Source organism: Microcaecilia unicolor, chromosome 10 (genome assembly GCF_901765095.1).
Source record: "Microcaecilia unicolor chromosome 10, aMicUni1.1, whole genome shotgun sequence".
Taxonomy (NCBI): Eukaryota; Metazoa; Chordata; class Amphibia; order Gymnophiona; family Siphonopidae; genus Microcaecilia; species Microcaecilia unicolor.
The window spans coordinates 145,516,041-145,533,526 of record NC_044040.1 but is presented as its reverse complement, the minus strand read 5'-3'; the positions used below and the strand labels follow the sequence as shown (position 1 = coordinate 145,533,526).

At 41.4% G+C, this 17,486-nt stretch overlaps 1 protein-coding gene across 1 annotated transcript in view; it reads right to left on the bottom strand.

Annotated features, from left to right (window-relative positions):
* Nucleotides 1-4,860: 4,860 nt before the first annotated feature.
* The window catches only part of ATG16L1 (autophagy related 16 like 1), a 303,900-nt gene continuing 291,274 nt past the window's right edge, over nucleotides 4,861-17,486 (bottom strand). Inside the window, 1 exon segment of the mRNA XM_030217204.1 lies at nucleotides 4,861-7,464. Within this exon segment, the coding sequence (XP_030073064.1) occupies nucleotides 7,371-7,464 (94 nt within the window). The 3' untranslated portion in view covers nucleotides 4,861-7,370.

Genomic DNA, 17,486 nt, shown 5'->3' with positions numbered 1-17,486 from the left:
TCACCTGTGTCTGCAGCCCTAAGACCTGCTGTTCATTAGTCTCCACACTCCCAATGTCAGTATGCTTTCCAGCTTGCTTTCCAGTGTTCACCTTCCCTGTCAAACTGTTGCCTGCATCAGTGTTGGGTAGTGCAGGCACTTTTTGTGGAAATAACACAAAACCCCAAGTCACCGTCCTCAGTTTCAAAGACAGCAGAATGTGTAGGCTGACTGAGTTCCAACTCCATTGTGTTTTCAGCCATAGTCTCTGCAGCACCAACTGAGGTCTCTTCAACGCCTTCCCTCTCTTCCCTGGCAGCTGCCTCTAAGGTAAGGTTTGCAGGGTTCGGAGTTGCTAGATTCTTCATAAATTGTAAAGTGTCTTGACTGCTTGTCCTCACCAAATTATCTACTGCAACCTGGTGTTTTGTAAAACAATCCTCAGATACCAACTCTCCTGTTTCCTCTGGCTGATTCTGGTTTGGCAATGTCCTGGGTTGAAATCTTTCTCTGGTAATATAAAGTTCCCTTAAAGGGTTATCAGAGCCCTTCTTCAGGGAGTCCAACACCTTTCTTTTCAGGCAAAGCTGCTTTCTCAAACGAGCTTCTTCCTTTCCATACAGACTCTTCTGTGCTGCTGGGGCCAACTTCTGCAGGGTTCTGGCCCTGTTTAGTTTTCTCCCCAGCACTTCCACCTCCTTCCCCAGGGCCTCAATCCTCCTCACCCTGTCCACGATACCTCTGGCTGAAGAATCAGGGCTGCTGCTTCCCAGCTGCCCTACCCCCTCCTCCTCCTCAGACCACTCATCCTCACTGTACAACAGGTCCAGCACCGGCTGAAGCTCCTGACCCTCTTCCATCCTCTGTTCTGCCACTTTCTGGGCCTGCGGGACCCTCCCCCTCTGCCTCCCCCTCCCATGCTCTTCGTGCTCCTTACCCGGTAACTGCTGGGTCATGGGAGGGGTGCTGGGTCTACTGTTCCCCCTGGACCTCGAGGCTCCACGGTCCAGAGGACTCCGCTCTCTTCTCCCAGGGGCCAGGCTCGGCTGAGAGCTGCTTCTCTGTCTCTCCTGGTAGCTGGGCCCGGCCATCTCCCAAGCCTGGCCCTGCCCTGAGGAGTGCTCCCCAGAGCCCTGCCTCATGGCCGGGAAGGGAGCTAGGCCTTGCTCCCCTCCCTTCCTCCAACCACAGAGCCTCCTGTAGTATGTCCTTCTCCTTCAGTGTCTAGCTACACACTGACTTGGAATGCCCTCCCGCGGGAGGTGGGGGTGGTGATGAAAACGGTGATGGAATTCAAATATGCATGGGATAAACATAAAGGAATCCTGCTCAGAAGGAAGGGATCCCCAGAAGCTTAGCCGCTGGTGGGAGGCAGGGCTGGTGGTTGGGAGGTGGGGATAGTGCTAGGCAGACTTATATGGTCTGTGCCAGAGCTGGTGGTGGGAGGCTGGGATAGTGCTCGGCAGACTTATACGGTCTGTGCCAGAGGCGGTGGTGGGAGGCGGGATGGGTGGTTGGGGGGGGGGCAGGGATAGTGCTGGGCAGACTGATACGGTCTGTGCCCTGAAAAAGACAGGTACAAATCAAGGCAAGGTATACACAAAAAAATGGCACATGAGTTTATCTTGTTGGGCAGACTGGATGGACTGTGCAGGTCTTTTTCTGTCGTCATCGACTATGTTACTACGTAGCTGAATAAAGCAGTGATGAGTACTGCTTACTTCTGCAGTTTACGAAAGCAGTGATACAATATACCTTACCACAGCCAAAGGAGAGGGACCTTTGGAAGGTTTTGAACCATCCTGTCAATAATAATAATTATTATTATTTATTGCATTTGTACCCCCACATTATCCCACCTATTTGCAGGCTCAATGTGGCTTACAGAGTGTTGTTATGACATCGACCTGACAGGATCTAGATGTAAGAGGGATAAGAGAAGGAAGGGTTATATAGAGTGGTGTAGGGTGTGTTTTAATTCTTAGGTGGGTTGGGTGGTGATAGTGTCATTAAGGGTTCATTTTGTAGGCTTTGTTGAAGAGATATGTCTTCAAGGATTTGCGAAAGTTGGTTAGGTTGTCCATGGTTTTCAAGGCTGTGGGCAGTGCGTTCCATAGCTGTGTACTCCTGTACGAGAAGGTAGTGGTGTATGCCTGCTTATATTTAATTCCTTTACAGCTGGGGCAGTTCAAATTGAGGAATAATCAAGTCTGCCATAAGAAAAAAAGGAAAATAAACTGTTCTCATGTTTGAAAGAGGGTTTGACACTGGTAGAAAACCCCAAAAATGTAATAAAATAACACAGCACAAACTCACCATGCTGTCTTCTAAGGGAGGCCTCAATGGGAGGGGGGGAGGGGGCAGAGAACTTCGAGACCGATCTCTGCTCCACTACCCCCTCCCCTTTTTTTTTAAACACAGAGCAAAGATGAGGCTCACCTCCCATGTATTCAGGGTTCCTAGATAGCAACTGAGGTCGAGGCACAAAAAGGACATCCATAAACAAAAAGGAACCCTTCAGGGCCATGGAACCAGGAGGGAATGGGAAGGGAATCGGCCACCCGGGTTTGACACCCCTGGGACACAATGCAACCTCCGTGGGCCAGAGCCCAACCAGCAGTCAAGGAGCAGCCCTGGGAGAGAGGCAGCAAAATTAGGAGCCAGACTGAAACACTGCTGACCCAAGCAACTCTTAGGACTAGGAATCCCCAGGCCTACTAGACCAGTTGAGACTGCACAGGCTCACACCTCTTCCACCTGCTGGGAGATTGAGAAATACTGATTCTGGGAGGTACTCCATAGTTGACATATAAGCTCCACCAGAATTTGTAGCTCTCAGTCTCCATCCACCTGCTGATAGGAGTGCATAACCCATCTGTCTAGGCTGGTCTGGATGGACACTAAGGAAGCAGTTCTTTTCGTAGCTTAACAAAACATACATTTTATTTTTCATTCATTTTTGTTAGACTTCACAGAACCTGTGCAGGCCTTTTGCAGAACTCATAATGGGCATCAGAGTGCATCCACTAGTAAAGAAACCTTGTTCTATTTATTTTATTTGTTACATTTGTATCCCACATTTTCCCAGGCTCAATGTGGCTTACATATTACCATTATCGGCGTTTGCCGGTTCCAGTCTGAACAAATATAAGGTATGAATGATTATAAGGTGATATTCTATTATGTATATGTTAGGTTCTTAAAGTCATCTCTCATAAAGCTTTTGGTGAAAACCCTAAACCATTTTGATAGATCTGCTCTGAGTGGAGACTCCTTTTAGTTATAATTTCTTAAAGGTAATACCCCAATAACTTGACAATACCCCTGATCACCAACAACTTGTACAAGGAACTATTATCTTTTTTTTAAACAATTATGCCTTATCGTATGTACCTTAGCATTCCTCTACTTCTAGCCACTGCCTTTTGCACTGTCTTGCTACTTTGAGTTCAACTAATATTATCAAGAAACCCAGTGTATTATGATTCCATGGCCAAAGTAAGGGCCACAAAATTTGGCCTTGTTGTGAAATTGTCATAGGAGACTGAGGGCTGGCTGAAGCTTCAGTGATGACAGTGGCTATGACAGCGACAGCACATCATCTACGCCTCCCCCTATTTTTCCTATACCCTCCTATGCCACCTAGGAGGTTGTAAGACATGTTGGGCCACATCATCCTCCTCTGCTGCTGTCTGGAGCCAGCATACTACATTTTGTATACCTGTGGGGAACAAACAAATGCTGTACATGCATGTGGAGCAAATCTCTACTGCCCCAGCACTGGTCTATTTACTTGGGGTGAGGGAAGACACAGGACAGCTCAGGACTCCTTCAAGGTGAAGGCTCACCTTCAGCAGTTCCCAGTACCATGGTCACCAATGCTGATCCTTATTCAGAATGGTGCCAGACAATGACAAAGAAACAGAGGTCTCAGAACTTCTGAGGAGGGCTCTGAAGCCTCAACAGTTGAAATAAAGAAAAAGTTGTAAAAATTCAGCAGCCACAGCAGGATCCTTTCCCACTGAGACTAGTAAAGAAGAGGAAACTTTCACTTTCAGAGAAACAAAATGATCACAAAACAATTCCAGGAATAACATGTATAGAATGTTTGTACGTTTGGGAAGCTCACCAGGTGCCCTTGGCCTGGATTGGCCGCTGTCGTGGACAGGATGCTGGGCTCGATGGACCCTTGGTCTTTTCCCAGTGTGGCATTACTTATGTACTTAAAACGTGCAGCATATAAACATGGAGATTTAAGAACTTGCTCTTCTGTGATCTAATAAGGAATCATTCCACAGACTTCCAAGGAACAGATACAGCTCTGCTCTCATCAAAGGACTCCCAAACAACTGATTGGTATCTAACACGCTAATATATTCTATGGAAAGACTCAATGAAAACAAAAAGTGCAACAAAGATGTGATGAAAAGGTAACATTCTCTTAACATCATATATCCTTTATTTAAGGCTCCACAGTTCTGAGAAAAAGTTTGCAAATTCCATGTTTAAAAGGTATCACAAGTTAACACAGCACCCTCATTTAATTGAAACCAGTCTTCTCTCACATAATAAACAATTTTGCGTGTCCTTAGACATGATAAAGTGCAAAAGTAGGAACAATAAACAAATTCAGAAACTAGTGTGAAATAGTAACAACCTCTAGTTTCTTTAACAGAATTGGCTATTGGGATGAGGTGCATAAATAATTAATAAGTAAACCATTATACAGAGTAAATGTGCATGATTGAGTTTGGGCACCCTATCCCATATAAAGGTACAAACTAGAGCTGTATCGAACAGCATATTTTATTATTCAGCTGAGTATGAATACCAAATACAAATATGGGGATTGAGCTTTAACAAATAATAAAAGGAGTAAAGTGAAATCTGAGATCAAGTTTCTATTTCAGTAGGACTTAGCACAGTAAAGCCCTGGATTATGCGTATTCAAATTTAAATCACTATTCGGCCGAATACGAATAATGTATTCGGGGCACTATTTGGGGGCTGAATCAAATACAGATATTCGGTGCAAACTGTTTAGAGTTTAGTCTTCATTATAAAGTTAGTAGGAACTCATGCCACAATCAAAAGAAATTTGAAGATCTATGAAAGAGTAATTGATGATCTTTTGACTGGATAGGATTCCAAGACTATGTCTAGACATTTGGGGTTCCATCCAGCCACCGACAGATAGCCCATACATCGAAAAAGCTGAAGATTTCAGTGATTCTACCCATGAAAAGTTGTTCTAAGATCCCAAAAGCAAACCTGGAAATCATCCATCAACTCACAAAGAACCCCAGACTAATATCTGATGATCTAAAAGCCTCTCTCACTGTGGCTGATATGAGTTTTTACATCAACCATCAGCAATAAAACTGATGGATATGATGTTCATGGCAGGATAGCTGCTGCCTGCCTCAAGTTTGGCAAAGAGTATTTGAATGATCCATGCAACTTCTGGAATATTGTTTTCTAGACAGAGATGCAATCAAATTGAAGTTTTTGGTCACAAAAGCACATTCAGTTTGGTGATATATATACTGCCTTCCAAAGTTTATATCATCCTCCAGACCATCAAGTATAGTTGTGGAGGTATAATGTATAGAGCTGTTTTGCTGCATTAGAACCTGGATAACTTGAATTCTACTTTATATCAGAAAATTCTAGAGCAGATCATCAGACATCAATCTGAACTGAAAGTGAATCATGTAGCAACATTTAAGCAAATCTACTATAGAAGACTGGGCCAGAATTCAAGGGTGGTATCACAGACTGATCAACTGTTACAGGAAACATTCAGATGAATGTATTGTTACTCAATGAGATGCCACCAGTTACTGAAAGAAAGGTTCACATACATTTCCACACAAGGACACTTACTCTTTAACCTTTTTGCTGAACAAAACATATCATTTTTATTCAATAGTGTGATCTCTTTCTCATCAGGATTTAGATGATGAATCATGTTTTGAGTATAAACTATGCTACAATACATACCATTCAAGGGGTTCACAAATTTCTTCTCAGCCCTGCATATAAAAAAACCTAAATGGACAGGACATAATGTGAATATCATCACAGTCAATACCTTAATACTCTCACTAATTCATAGGTATGGGGCCCATTATGTTACAGGCTTCCCTCTTCCTTAAAAAAAATCTTCCATCTTCACTTGCCGTAAATCTTACAGGAAGAGAGACGGTGCTCCTGGTGGGAATCTATTATAACTAGCACATCTCTGGCACAGGTGACCTGGGAAAGTATTAAAACTCCTACTATACTGATGAGCCATTTCAGCTGTCACTGTGATGGATGAGGCACACTTGGATTCTTCATTTTGGCTTCACCTTTCTTACATTTTCAAGTTAAATTAACTTATAGTAAGGGTTAAAATTTACTCAAACCACTATTCCTCTAAAGAAACAGAGGAATTGGTGGTGCCTGAAATCCTCTCTTATAGGGATTTGGTAACCATGCACATTCTTACTTGCAGTAGCACATCATATCTCCCCTCTTATTTCTACTCCTTTCCCTAGTCAAAACTGAAAAATAAAAATGATGACAATTAAAACAATTTTTTTTCCTTCCGAACCCCTTTTCTATATTTATCATCAGGTGGGCAAGGTTCAGAAGAGTGCATAATTATTTCTTAATGGTTATCACTGAGCTTTAGGCACAAAAGGCTGTTAAAAATTGAACTTTCTGATCACTGTCAGGCACACTGGAGACTTGTCAGAACTACAGAGCCAACTAAAAATGGATGAACACTTATTTATCCAGTTATCTGGTGCCTAAAAATAAACCATTAAAATGCAAAACTCGCCCCAGTCTCACATCAGAATGCTTGCACCCACTTTCAGCCATCCAGAACTTGTTCAAGGAGATTCCCAAGTTTGATTTAACTAGCAAGGGAGCTTCATTTAGAGTTAAAAGGACCCTCCATCTATAAAACCAACATTCTTGGGCTTTGCTCAGATAGCATATCAATCTTTTCAGCAATATATTTCCCATCAAAACTGTAGAAATTCTCCCTGGGTCTATAATTCACAGCTTGTACAATGGTACAAACTCAGTTTTCAAAACTGTCAACCTCTTGTTACACAAGTAGAATATGATGCCCTGCTACTCTGTATTTACATCATCTTTATGCCAAGAAAGCCTTCCATCTATTCAGACTTTAGGAACTGGAACTCATTTTATTTCAGTGCTAGCAGCAGAGTGGAAATTTCAGGTTGAGGTTTCTCCAAACTCTCTACCACCTCAGTGCTCCTTTTGTTAAGTCAAAGCCATGCATTTTATGTAGCATCACCCAGAGTCTGGGAACTCCTTTTTGTCCAATCAAGAACGAGATGTCAACAGAAGAAGCTCCGTCTTCTAGCCGCCATTCATAGTTCAGACCATAGTATAGCCTTGTTTCCTTTGTCTACACTCACCACATGAGTGCCAGAGGGTGACCAGGCTACAGCATTGACAGAACAGCTGAAAAGAAATCAAGTAACAAATGTTATGATAAATATTACTCAGTTACTTAAGAGGATGAAAATGGCCTTCCTAATGTCCATTATATTTCACTGAACTTTGACTTTCACTATTTAATATATTTATAACCCATCTAAATCTAAGCAGCAATACACAACACACGATCATAAAACAAATAAAATTCACAATACAGTAACAGATATTAAACACAAAGGTCCAACAACATACCAGACCTAATAAACTGCACACTGGCAGCAACAACCACCATTAAGCTGCAATATCATATGCTTGTGAAAAAAAACACAGATTTGTTTCCTAAAACTTAGCACCTCAGCTAATAACCTAATATGCCCAAGCAGGGGCAGTTCCATTTCTCAGACCAGCAATTGAAAAGCACACTTTCTTGCTTCTGCCAGATGGAAATTCCTAAGAAAGGGAATCGCCAAAAGCTGGGCATTCTCAGATCTGAGAGCTCACCCTAGCACATAATACCACAATGCTGTCATAAAACAGTATTGTGCCCATTGTCCCAAGGCCTGATGTACCAACAACAGGATCTTAAACCAGATCCTCTCACTGTAAAGAATAAGTATGCAGCACTGCTAATGTGTCCTATACAGTCAATTCTTAGAAAAAAAGGATGAAAATGATCTTAAGGAACATTTAAGGATCCTAATGAGGTTCGTTCATCAGCTTCTATCAACAGGATCTATATTCTCAACAGGGTCTATATTCCCCCATACCTTAAAGAAATGCTTTATTCAACTTATCAAAAACAGCCTGCTCTATTTTGTGAGCCCCAATGACATTTCTAATGAAGCAAACCATGAATTGGTAAAAGCCAAAGCAACAGCAGAGTTGATGTCTGGCTGGCATACTCCCTTAATGAAACAGTGCTTGTTCGGGGCTCAATAAGTCCTAGGTGCCAGATCATCTAGAAATTGCACCTTGGCACCTGGGATTTCATACCTTCCTAATTTTAGTCTTTTGTAGCACTGTCTCAAATAGTACATTCCTTGCTTCTGCACTATGATTTGGGGCTCTATGCTTGAGCCACGTAGTGCAGGAAGTACGGGAGTCTTACAGGACTGAAACTGTGAGACCAGCCCAAACTTCCTGTACTGTGAAGCTCAATTTTACATGGGAGCTGAATTGCAGTGGAGGACTAAGAAGCATACCGTTTCTTCTAAAAACACAGCCCACGAAGTGAGGTGAAGGTTGACAGACTGGATAAAGGCTGGGGGAGGAGATTTTAGAAGACAGAGACACTGGGAAGGTCAGGGGCCAGACATGTACAAGTGACAGAGACTGGGTAAAGTTTACAGGGAGGGGGTATATGTGAGCGAAAGACTGGTGGGGACACTGGCTATGGTGATACATGGAAACAAAGAGGCAATCTAGAGGGTGTTGTCACAGCGTGCTTTAGGAAGGGAGACTACTAGCTTTTGCCAGTGATTTGCAGAGGCACTGTAAAGAATTGATTTACCAAAGGTTCTTTGCTCAAAGCCACAAAATAGGAAAAGAGCCTTAGTAAGTCAGTTTCTAAAAGAGCTATTGCTGATCTGGAAAGCATTTCCACCCCCCCCCCCCCCCCCATCCCTAACTTCACTGGAGACAACCTGGCTTATTTACTATGGATCCAGTGGAGCCCATGCTTCTGCTCCTAAACTGCAAACTCTCCTTCCCGTCCAAAATAATCCCTTCTAGCAGATGAAGGATCCCTGTTTCAAAGCATGTCTGTATAATAGTACTAGCTTTTCAGGTCCACTAGTAATATAAACACAGCTGTTTATTTCAAAGCATGAAGATGGGGGTGTATCTAGCTGGGTGTCAGATCAAGCATATCTTGTATGTTCATCCACCCAAAATGGTAGAAAAATAACAATGCCTATAGGATATCCACGTCATAATTCTCTGGCTGACTGCTCAGATATATCCTTGCAGTGTTGACAGAAATAACTGGGGACAACTGATCTTTTCCACTCATTAACTGTGTTACTGTGTAATAGTAAAGCTCGTCAATGGCTGAAGCAACAGACAACATGATTCAAGATGAGTACGAGAAATTTCAATGTTATTCTTCTGAAGTCTGCAACAGCTGTTCAAGTTTTCTTCACAGCTAAGTCTCATTTCATATATCATATTGATTATACAATTATAGCATTAAACAGAACAGGTATTTATAGAAACATTGACAAGTGCCTGGCATTTTCACTTATGACTTCTGAATCAATTACTTTGACACTGTTAAACTTTGTTTTGGAGATATTTTTTTAAAGTACCTTGCTAGTAGACTGATCAATATGCACTGGTTAGTGAATATTCAAAGTACCTTTAAATATTTCTGGTTTACATTATCTGATTTTTGCATGCATGCTTTCTTCACTCCTCATTCAGAACAAATTGAACACACTCACACATTCCTGGAGTTACTCAATTAAAAAACTATGGAGAAATTAGATCTTAACTGCTAATTTGCTTTCCTTTACTCCTTCTAGACCGGTCCCAGACTGATGGGTCAGGCATTCCTACCAGCAGATGGAGACCAAGAACCCCTTACTTCTAAGTGTGTCTATTAACTGTCCTGTGCAGTCCCTAGCAAGTTGGTATCAAAACTGGCCTCTCAACCTCTCCCTCTAAATGCCCTGATCTCCTATTATGTCTCTTGTGCAATAATGTGTTATGGTGAGCTGGAAATATACCGATAGATAGATATGGCTTGCTTTTCTAAAGTAGGCTGTGAACACTGTAAGGCTGTTTATAGCCGTTTAGATTTCAATTTGTATTTCTTATCTTTTTATTCTTTATTTTTAGGATTGCATTTCGATTGATATTTGTAATTATGATTAATCACACAATTAAAAGGTATGTTATTCCACTGCCGCTCCTTGCGACTCTCAGCAATGGAGGGTTAAGTGACTTGCCCAGAGTCGCAAGGAGCTGCAGTGGGGAAAAACAAACAAACAAACAAACAAACATACCTTTAATTGTGCAATTAATCCGATTAACATTTTTATCGGAATGCAAACCAAAAAAATTATTTATATATCTATATATATGAATTATGTAAACACCAAAATTGCACATCAACTAAATACAGTGCAGTGCTTACCACTACAAACACTATTTCCCTTCCAGCTTAGTAGGGATTGACCACTAAGGTGGAGAATCAGAAGACACCACGGACATAGCAAACAATAGTACAGAAAAGATGATACTTCCAAAAACACGAGGGAGCCAAAGGTGTTAAACACAGAATTTATTCCACTTGTTATCCTAAAATATAGACTTGACATGGTGCCATGCTTTGGCAGGGAATGTGCCTGCTACAGGAGTCTAAAACGTGCACACTGAAAGTATATATCTCTATATCTAAATATATCTTCCCGTTACAAAAAGACATTAAAATAGTTACAGAAAGGTGTATGAATAATGTAATAAAAATCAAAGAACAGTTTTAAAAACTTGACATACTGTCCATAAAACTATGTAGTACAAAAATAAATATTTGGGTGGATTGATGAACTCCAAATAGAACATAAAAACTGTAGGATATACTTTGCCCATGTTATGAATACAAAGTTAGCATTTATAAACAATGGTGCTCATATCTTCAAGTGATGGATATACTACTCAGTATAAATCTTAATTGGCTGTGCAGTGCCAGGAGAGATTAATGAGATGAAAGCAAAGTGCAAAAATCTTATTAATCCATTGTTAATATTGGAAATCTTTCAGTATATAAAAACAGGATATATGGGGATGTGTGCCATGACCCATGCTGTTAAAGAGTTACATAGTGTTTTGAGCCTTCCTATAATCTATGATTACACAGCAGGAGAAATCCCAATCTGAATGTATCCAAAAAACTAGAAGGGACTTATAAGGGTTCAACAAAACGATACGAAGTACTTGAATTGGTGAATAATGCTGTAGAATATTGTGTATGCAAAGGATGCAACAATCTGTAGGGAAACAAATGCTAAACTTAAGATTTGGAAGTGAGGTACACACATATAGGGACTGTCTCTCTATGTCAAATGTTCAGCACTGCATGCGTCTGGTAGCACTATATAAATGCTATTAGTAGTATATAGTGCCGGAAAAAGTATCCAGCTGATAAAGAGTGCTGGTTACTTGTTCATGGAGACTCCAACTGTAGTGTAATGTGAGTGTGGCAAAATGGTGAACTTTCCAGCATATGAATTATAAGAACATTTCATGAAGTGTACTTCTCTAGTTTGGCCAGTAGGAGGTGCATGTTTACATTTAAAGTTGTTACAGAAAAAAAACAACTGTTCCTTCTTTAGTTTAACACAGAGAGGAAGTAATCTGCAGTGATGTGGCCAGCTACTTAAAAAAAAAAAAAAAAAAAGCACTGTTCTGGGCTCTGATTGGCCCAGGAGTTCAAATCCAGTCTGGAAATACTGGATTTTTCTTCAATCTCAGCCAGGGAAAGATCTCTTCACTGAGACCCTGTGAGCAGTTATATTCTGTCACCTGTGAGCAGCTATATTTTCTGTACTCCCCAGGCACTATCCAGGTAGTGACTAAATAGATAGTTTTAATATTGATCCATATTCAGTTACCTGTTGTGTGCTGCTTTTATGGTTCACTGTTCAATATTTTTATGACAATAAACCTTTTTTAGTCTATCGACTCTGCTTGTCTGACCTAAGAATCCTGGTAGTTTGTGTGTTGGGTCTGTGAGTGCTTTCTAGGAACTGTGGAACCACTAGCAGTGTGGCCCCTGTAACCTAGAAATCACCGGGGATAATTTGAGAGTGGGAGACTCGCCCAGAAGCGGTTAGGATCCAGTTGGTGGGATGAGGGTGCTAGTGTAGAGCACATGCCCAGGTGCAGGCAGACCCGAGAAGTGCAGACGGAACACCCCCTAAGTGGCCGCAGGGATAACCCCAGGTGGGTGATAGGTGTTCCGTGACAGTGAGGCAAAATAAAAAGTGCAACTCAACACACCTAAAGGAATAGCAAAGAGGAAAAGTGCAGCTATGCAATGGAAACTGATGCACAAGAAATACTGTGCGAGTGTGCACTGTGCTAAGGCAAAAGCAATAATAAAAAAAAAACTCCAAGTGTAAAATAACATGTGGGTCAAGGCTAATATTTCAGAAAAATGGAAGAAAAAACTATGAAAACCAAGATGACACACCTTCAGTAATGCTATCTGTAAAAACGCAATCAGAAAGTACCTCGATGTGGTAAGGAAAAAAAAAAAAAAAAAAGATGCCAAGCAAACTAGCTTATATGGAGTCACAATGAGAATTGGCGCCAGTGGGAACATTCGTGCTGCGCATACTCAGTAGTGATTTAGTGCAGACTGACAGGTGTAAGAGACACCTATGTTGCTTCTGTGAGATGGTGCCACAAAAGTATAGACAACCATTTAAAAAGTATTCCATAGCATACAATATTACATCACATACTGTAGTGAAAATGAAAAAAAAAAAGAAAGGAAAAAAATGGGGTCGTTATGGTTTCTCAAGGCCAAAGAGTCAAAAGAAAATCCTAAAACAAACGTACTACAGAAAACGTACTATCCCGTTCATACCTTAACCTTCTTTATCCAAGGAGTGGCCTAGTGGTTAGGGTGGTGGACTTTGGTCCTGGGGAACTGAGTTCAATTCCCACTTCAGGCACAGGCAACTCCTTGTGACTCTGGGCAAGTCACTTAACCCTCCATTGCCTCATGTAAGCCACATTGAGCCTGCCATGAGTGGGAAAGCGCAGGGTACAAATGTAACAACAAAACAAGTGTCTACAGAAAACATTGTGACATCTAAAATATATACTAGGAGGCTTTCTCTGATTTATCAGAACATTAGCTCTAGATTTATTGTACTGTGCAGTTTGTAATTTATAAGGTACAGGAACTACAAAACCCAGAAAGGACAAATATTGTAAACTTCTATAAAAACAAAAAATTAAACATATGTGTATGTACGAAACAGATTTGAAAACATAAGGAATAATCTATTTATAGCATACCATGGAATAAGAACTCTTAGATATTCAACACTTACACATCTTGCATTGTTTTCCAACACAGATGATATAGGGTTCACTCATCACTATTTATAGATTACATATACTCCAGGAGTCTAACCCAGTTTAGAGCATTACAAACTGAGTCCTCATTCCATGGCTTTTTAAAATTAAAAAGCTAAGCATATTTTCTATATAAAATGTTTTTATTAAGTCTACCACATATTGCTCCCTTGGGTCTATCAGCTTTTATGTTTTTGAGTCTGTTCCATAAAGCACATTTTTCTTTTATGCCATTCATTGTTATTCATTATTCCGTATGTTTTTGAATCAATTTCATACATACTCATATGTGTTTAATTTTTTAAGTTGGTTTTATAAAGTTTACAGTATATTTATCCTTTTTGGATTTTGTATTTCCTGTATCTTTTAAATTACCACTGCACAGGATAATATACATTGAGCTAATGTTCTGATAAATCAGATAAAGCCTCTTAGTATATATAGTTTAGGTGTTACATTTATGTTTTCTGTAGACACTAAGTTTTTTCTTTTGACTCTTTTTCTTGAGAGACCATACCGATTCCACTTTTCTCCTTTTTTTCATTTTCAGTATGTGATATCCATTGTATATTACGGAATACTTTAAAAAAAAACCAAAACCATTCGTCTATACTTTTATTGCACAGTCTCACATACGCAACATGGATGTCTTTTACTCCTGTAAGTCTGCACTAAATCACTACTGAGCATGCGCGGCATGAATGTTCCCTTTGGCGCCAGTTTTCATCATGGCGCCATGGAAGCAAGTTTGCTTGGCATCTTTCTTTTTTCTTACCATATCAAGGTTGGAATAAGCCTACTCTCTGATTGCGTTTTTACGGATATCATTACTGAAGGTTTGTCGTCTTGGTTTTCTCTGTTTTTTTCCATTTTTATGAAATACTGGTAAAAAAGGCCCGTTTCTGTTTTAAAGGAAACGGGCGCTAGCAAGGTTTTCCTCAGAGTGTGTATGTTTGAGAGAGTGTGTGTGAGAGTGACTGTGTGTGTGACAGAGAGAGAGTGAGACTGGGTACGAGTGTGTGTGTGAGAATGAGAGTATGTGCCAGGGTCCCCCCTCCCTCCCAGTTCCAGGGTGGCCGCCCCCCGGTCTGTCTCCCAGTTGCAGGGTCCCCCCCCGTCCCAGTTGCAGGGGGGGTCCCCCTCCCTCCCTTTTTCCCAGTCGCAGGGCCCCCCCCATCCCCTCCCCCCTCAATTTAAAAACGACAGTGTGAAACAGCAGCTCCTAGCTTTGCTTGTTTTTTTTAGTGTATACGAATGACGGCTACGTAAGGAAGTGGAAACAGAGATTAACCAATGTGCTTCCTTGCTTACCTCCCCCTCCCTCCTTTCCTCCCTTTTTCACAGTTGCAGGATCCCCCCCCCCCCTCCCTCAAAGTAAAAACGACAGTGAAGCAACAGCTCCTAGTTTTGGTTGTTTTTTTTGTGTATAGGAATGACGGCTGCATAGGGGAGTGGAAACAGAGATCAACCAATGTGCTTCCTTGCTTACCTCGCCGTCTCGCCGCCCTCCCTCTTTGTCGTCTCCGACGGTCGGACCCACTACTTTTTCCCTCCCCCCTGTATTACGATTCGCCAGTCGCCGCATCCGTTCGGTCGACGTCTCGCCGCCCTCCCTCTTCATCCTCTCCAACAGCCGAATCTTGGGGAGGGAGGGCAGCAGCGTTTTTTGAGGGGGGAGTCAAGTGTTGAACTGGGTGGGAGGGGCGTGGGGGCGGTTAGGTTATGCGGAGGGGGGGGGGGGGGCGGAGTATGGGAGGGGCGTGAGGGGGAACATCACTGATGGTGCCTCGCAGACCACGGATCCACGGTCCCAGGCACAGAACGTTGGAGGTGAGAATTATATTATAGGATCAGCATTGACCCAAAGACTATATTTTTACACTTGGAGTTTTTTTTTTTTTTACTTCTTGCGCCTAAGCATGCACTCACACAGTATTACTTGCTTATCAGCTTCCATGACATAGCTGCACTTTTCCTCTTCGCTATTCATTTACGTGTGTTGAGTTGCACTTTTTATTTTGCCACACTCACGTTACACTACAGTTAAATTCTCCACAAACAAGTAATAGCACTATCAGCTGGATACTTTTCTTGGTACTACGTGTGTGTATCGCACTTTCGAATCTTAAGTTTAATATTTTTTGTTTTCCTAAAGATTGTTGCACCCTTTGTAAACACAGTGTTCTGCAGTGTTATTCACCAATTCAGGTACCTCTTACCTTTTTCTAGAACCCTTATTAGTCCCTTACTGTACGTTTCTGGATACATCCAGATTGGGATTTCTCCTGCTGTGTAATCATAGATAATATGGAAGGCTCAAAATGCCTTGCAACATCTAACAACATGGAACATGGCACACGCCGCTACATATCCTGTTTTGATAGAATGCAAGATTTCTAATATAATCATTAACAATGGATTAATAGATTTTTGAACTCTGCTTTCATCTCATTAATCTCTCCTGGCACTGCACAGCCAATTAAGATTTATATCGAGTAGCAATACGTCTATGACTTGAAGATATGAGCAATGCTGTTTATAAATGCTGACTTTGTATTAATAATATATCCTACGGTTTTCATGTTCCATTTGGAGTTCAGTCCACCCTAATAAGTTTGTATTACATATTAGTTTTATGGACAGTATGTCAAGATTTTCTTTGATGTTCTTTGATTTTTACTTTTTATTCATACACCTTTTTGTAATTATTTTACTGTCTTTTTGTAACATATTTTATATTTTAAAAAAATTGCTTTTTATAATCTCTCCGTCTCTCTATATACACACACATTCAATGTGCACCTTTTAGACTCATTAAGCAGGCACATTCCACACCGAAACACAGCACCATGTTGAGTCTATATTTTGGGATAACAAGAATAAATTCTGTGTTTGACGCCTTTGGCTGACATGTGTTTTTGGAAGTGTCATCTTTCTGCACTACTCCTGCTGACTGTTCCTTTCAGCTCTGTGACATACAGATGCACACACCCAAAAGACATACTCCTAAATCTGAGTGAGTGTTGGATCAGTCTGGAGGGACTAAAAGAAAGCAAATTAGCAGGTAAGATCTAATTTCTCCTTTGCGACCCTCCACATTGGTCCGGACTGATAGGAAGTACCAGAGCAATGGCCTTCAATGGTGGATTGCTGAGAGTCCTGCAGACAAGACTTGCATCCTAAAGACCACATCCTCATGATCCTAAAAACATCTACTCAACAGCGTTTCAGAAACGAATGCAAGGAAGACCAAACGGCAGTCTTACAAATTTCCTGTGGAAGTACTAGATAACTTTCCACCTACAAGACTGCCTGCAACCCTTTAATAACATATGCCAAATGCAGTCGCTTCCTTTATCCAACTAGCAATAGTCACTTTGGATGCTGCCAAGCCCTGCTTCCGACAATGAATAACCTGTTTGAACAGCGAAAACTCCTCTGTTCTGTGCATACTAATGTCATGCTCTTTTGACACCCACCCGATACAACTTGTGCTGCTCCTCGACTCCCCTGGCCTCCCCCAAAACCAGAAACGCAATAGCTTGGTTAACATGGAAAGCCAATACAATTTTAGGGAAGAATGAGGGTACTGGATGGAGTACTATCTTTTCTTTGGAAAATACCACAAAGGGTGTTCTCTGCATGGTAAGGCCTGGAATACTGTGACCCTCCTAGCACAGTTTTCATGGTGACATGTTTAAGTGTATTCCTTGCCAAGGGTCAAATGGAGGAGACATCAAGGCTGGTAAGATGAGATATAAATCTAATGACAATCATTGGGTGGCGAGAGGGTCAAAAAAAGCTTGACACCTCTAAGAAACCTGCGCAAATCTGGATGCGAAGCCAAAGCCTTGTTCCACACCAATCCCTGAAGGACACACTAGCACCACAACTTGAACTTTGAGGAATGCCAAGGCCAGACCCTTGCCAAAACCATTCTGCAAAACCTCCAAGAC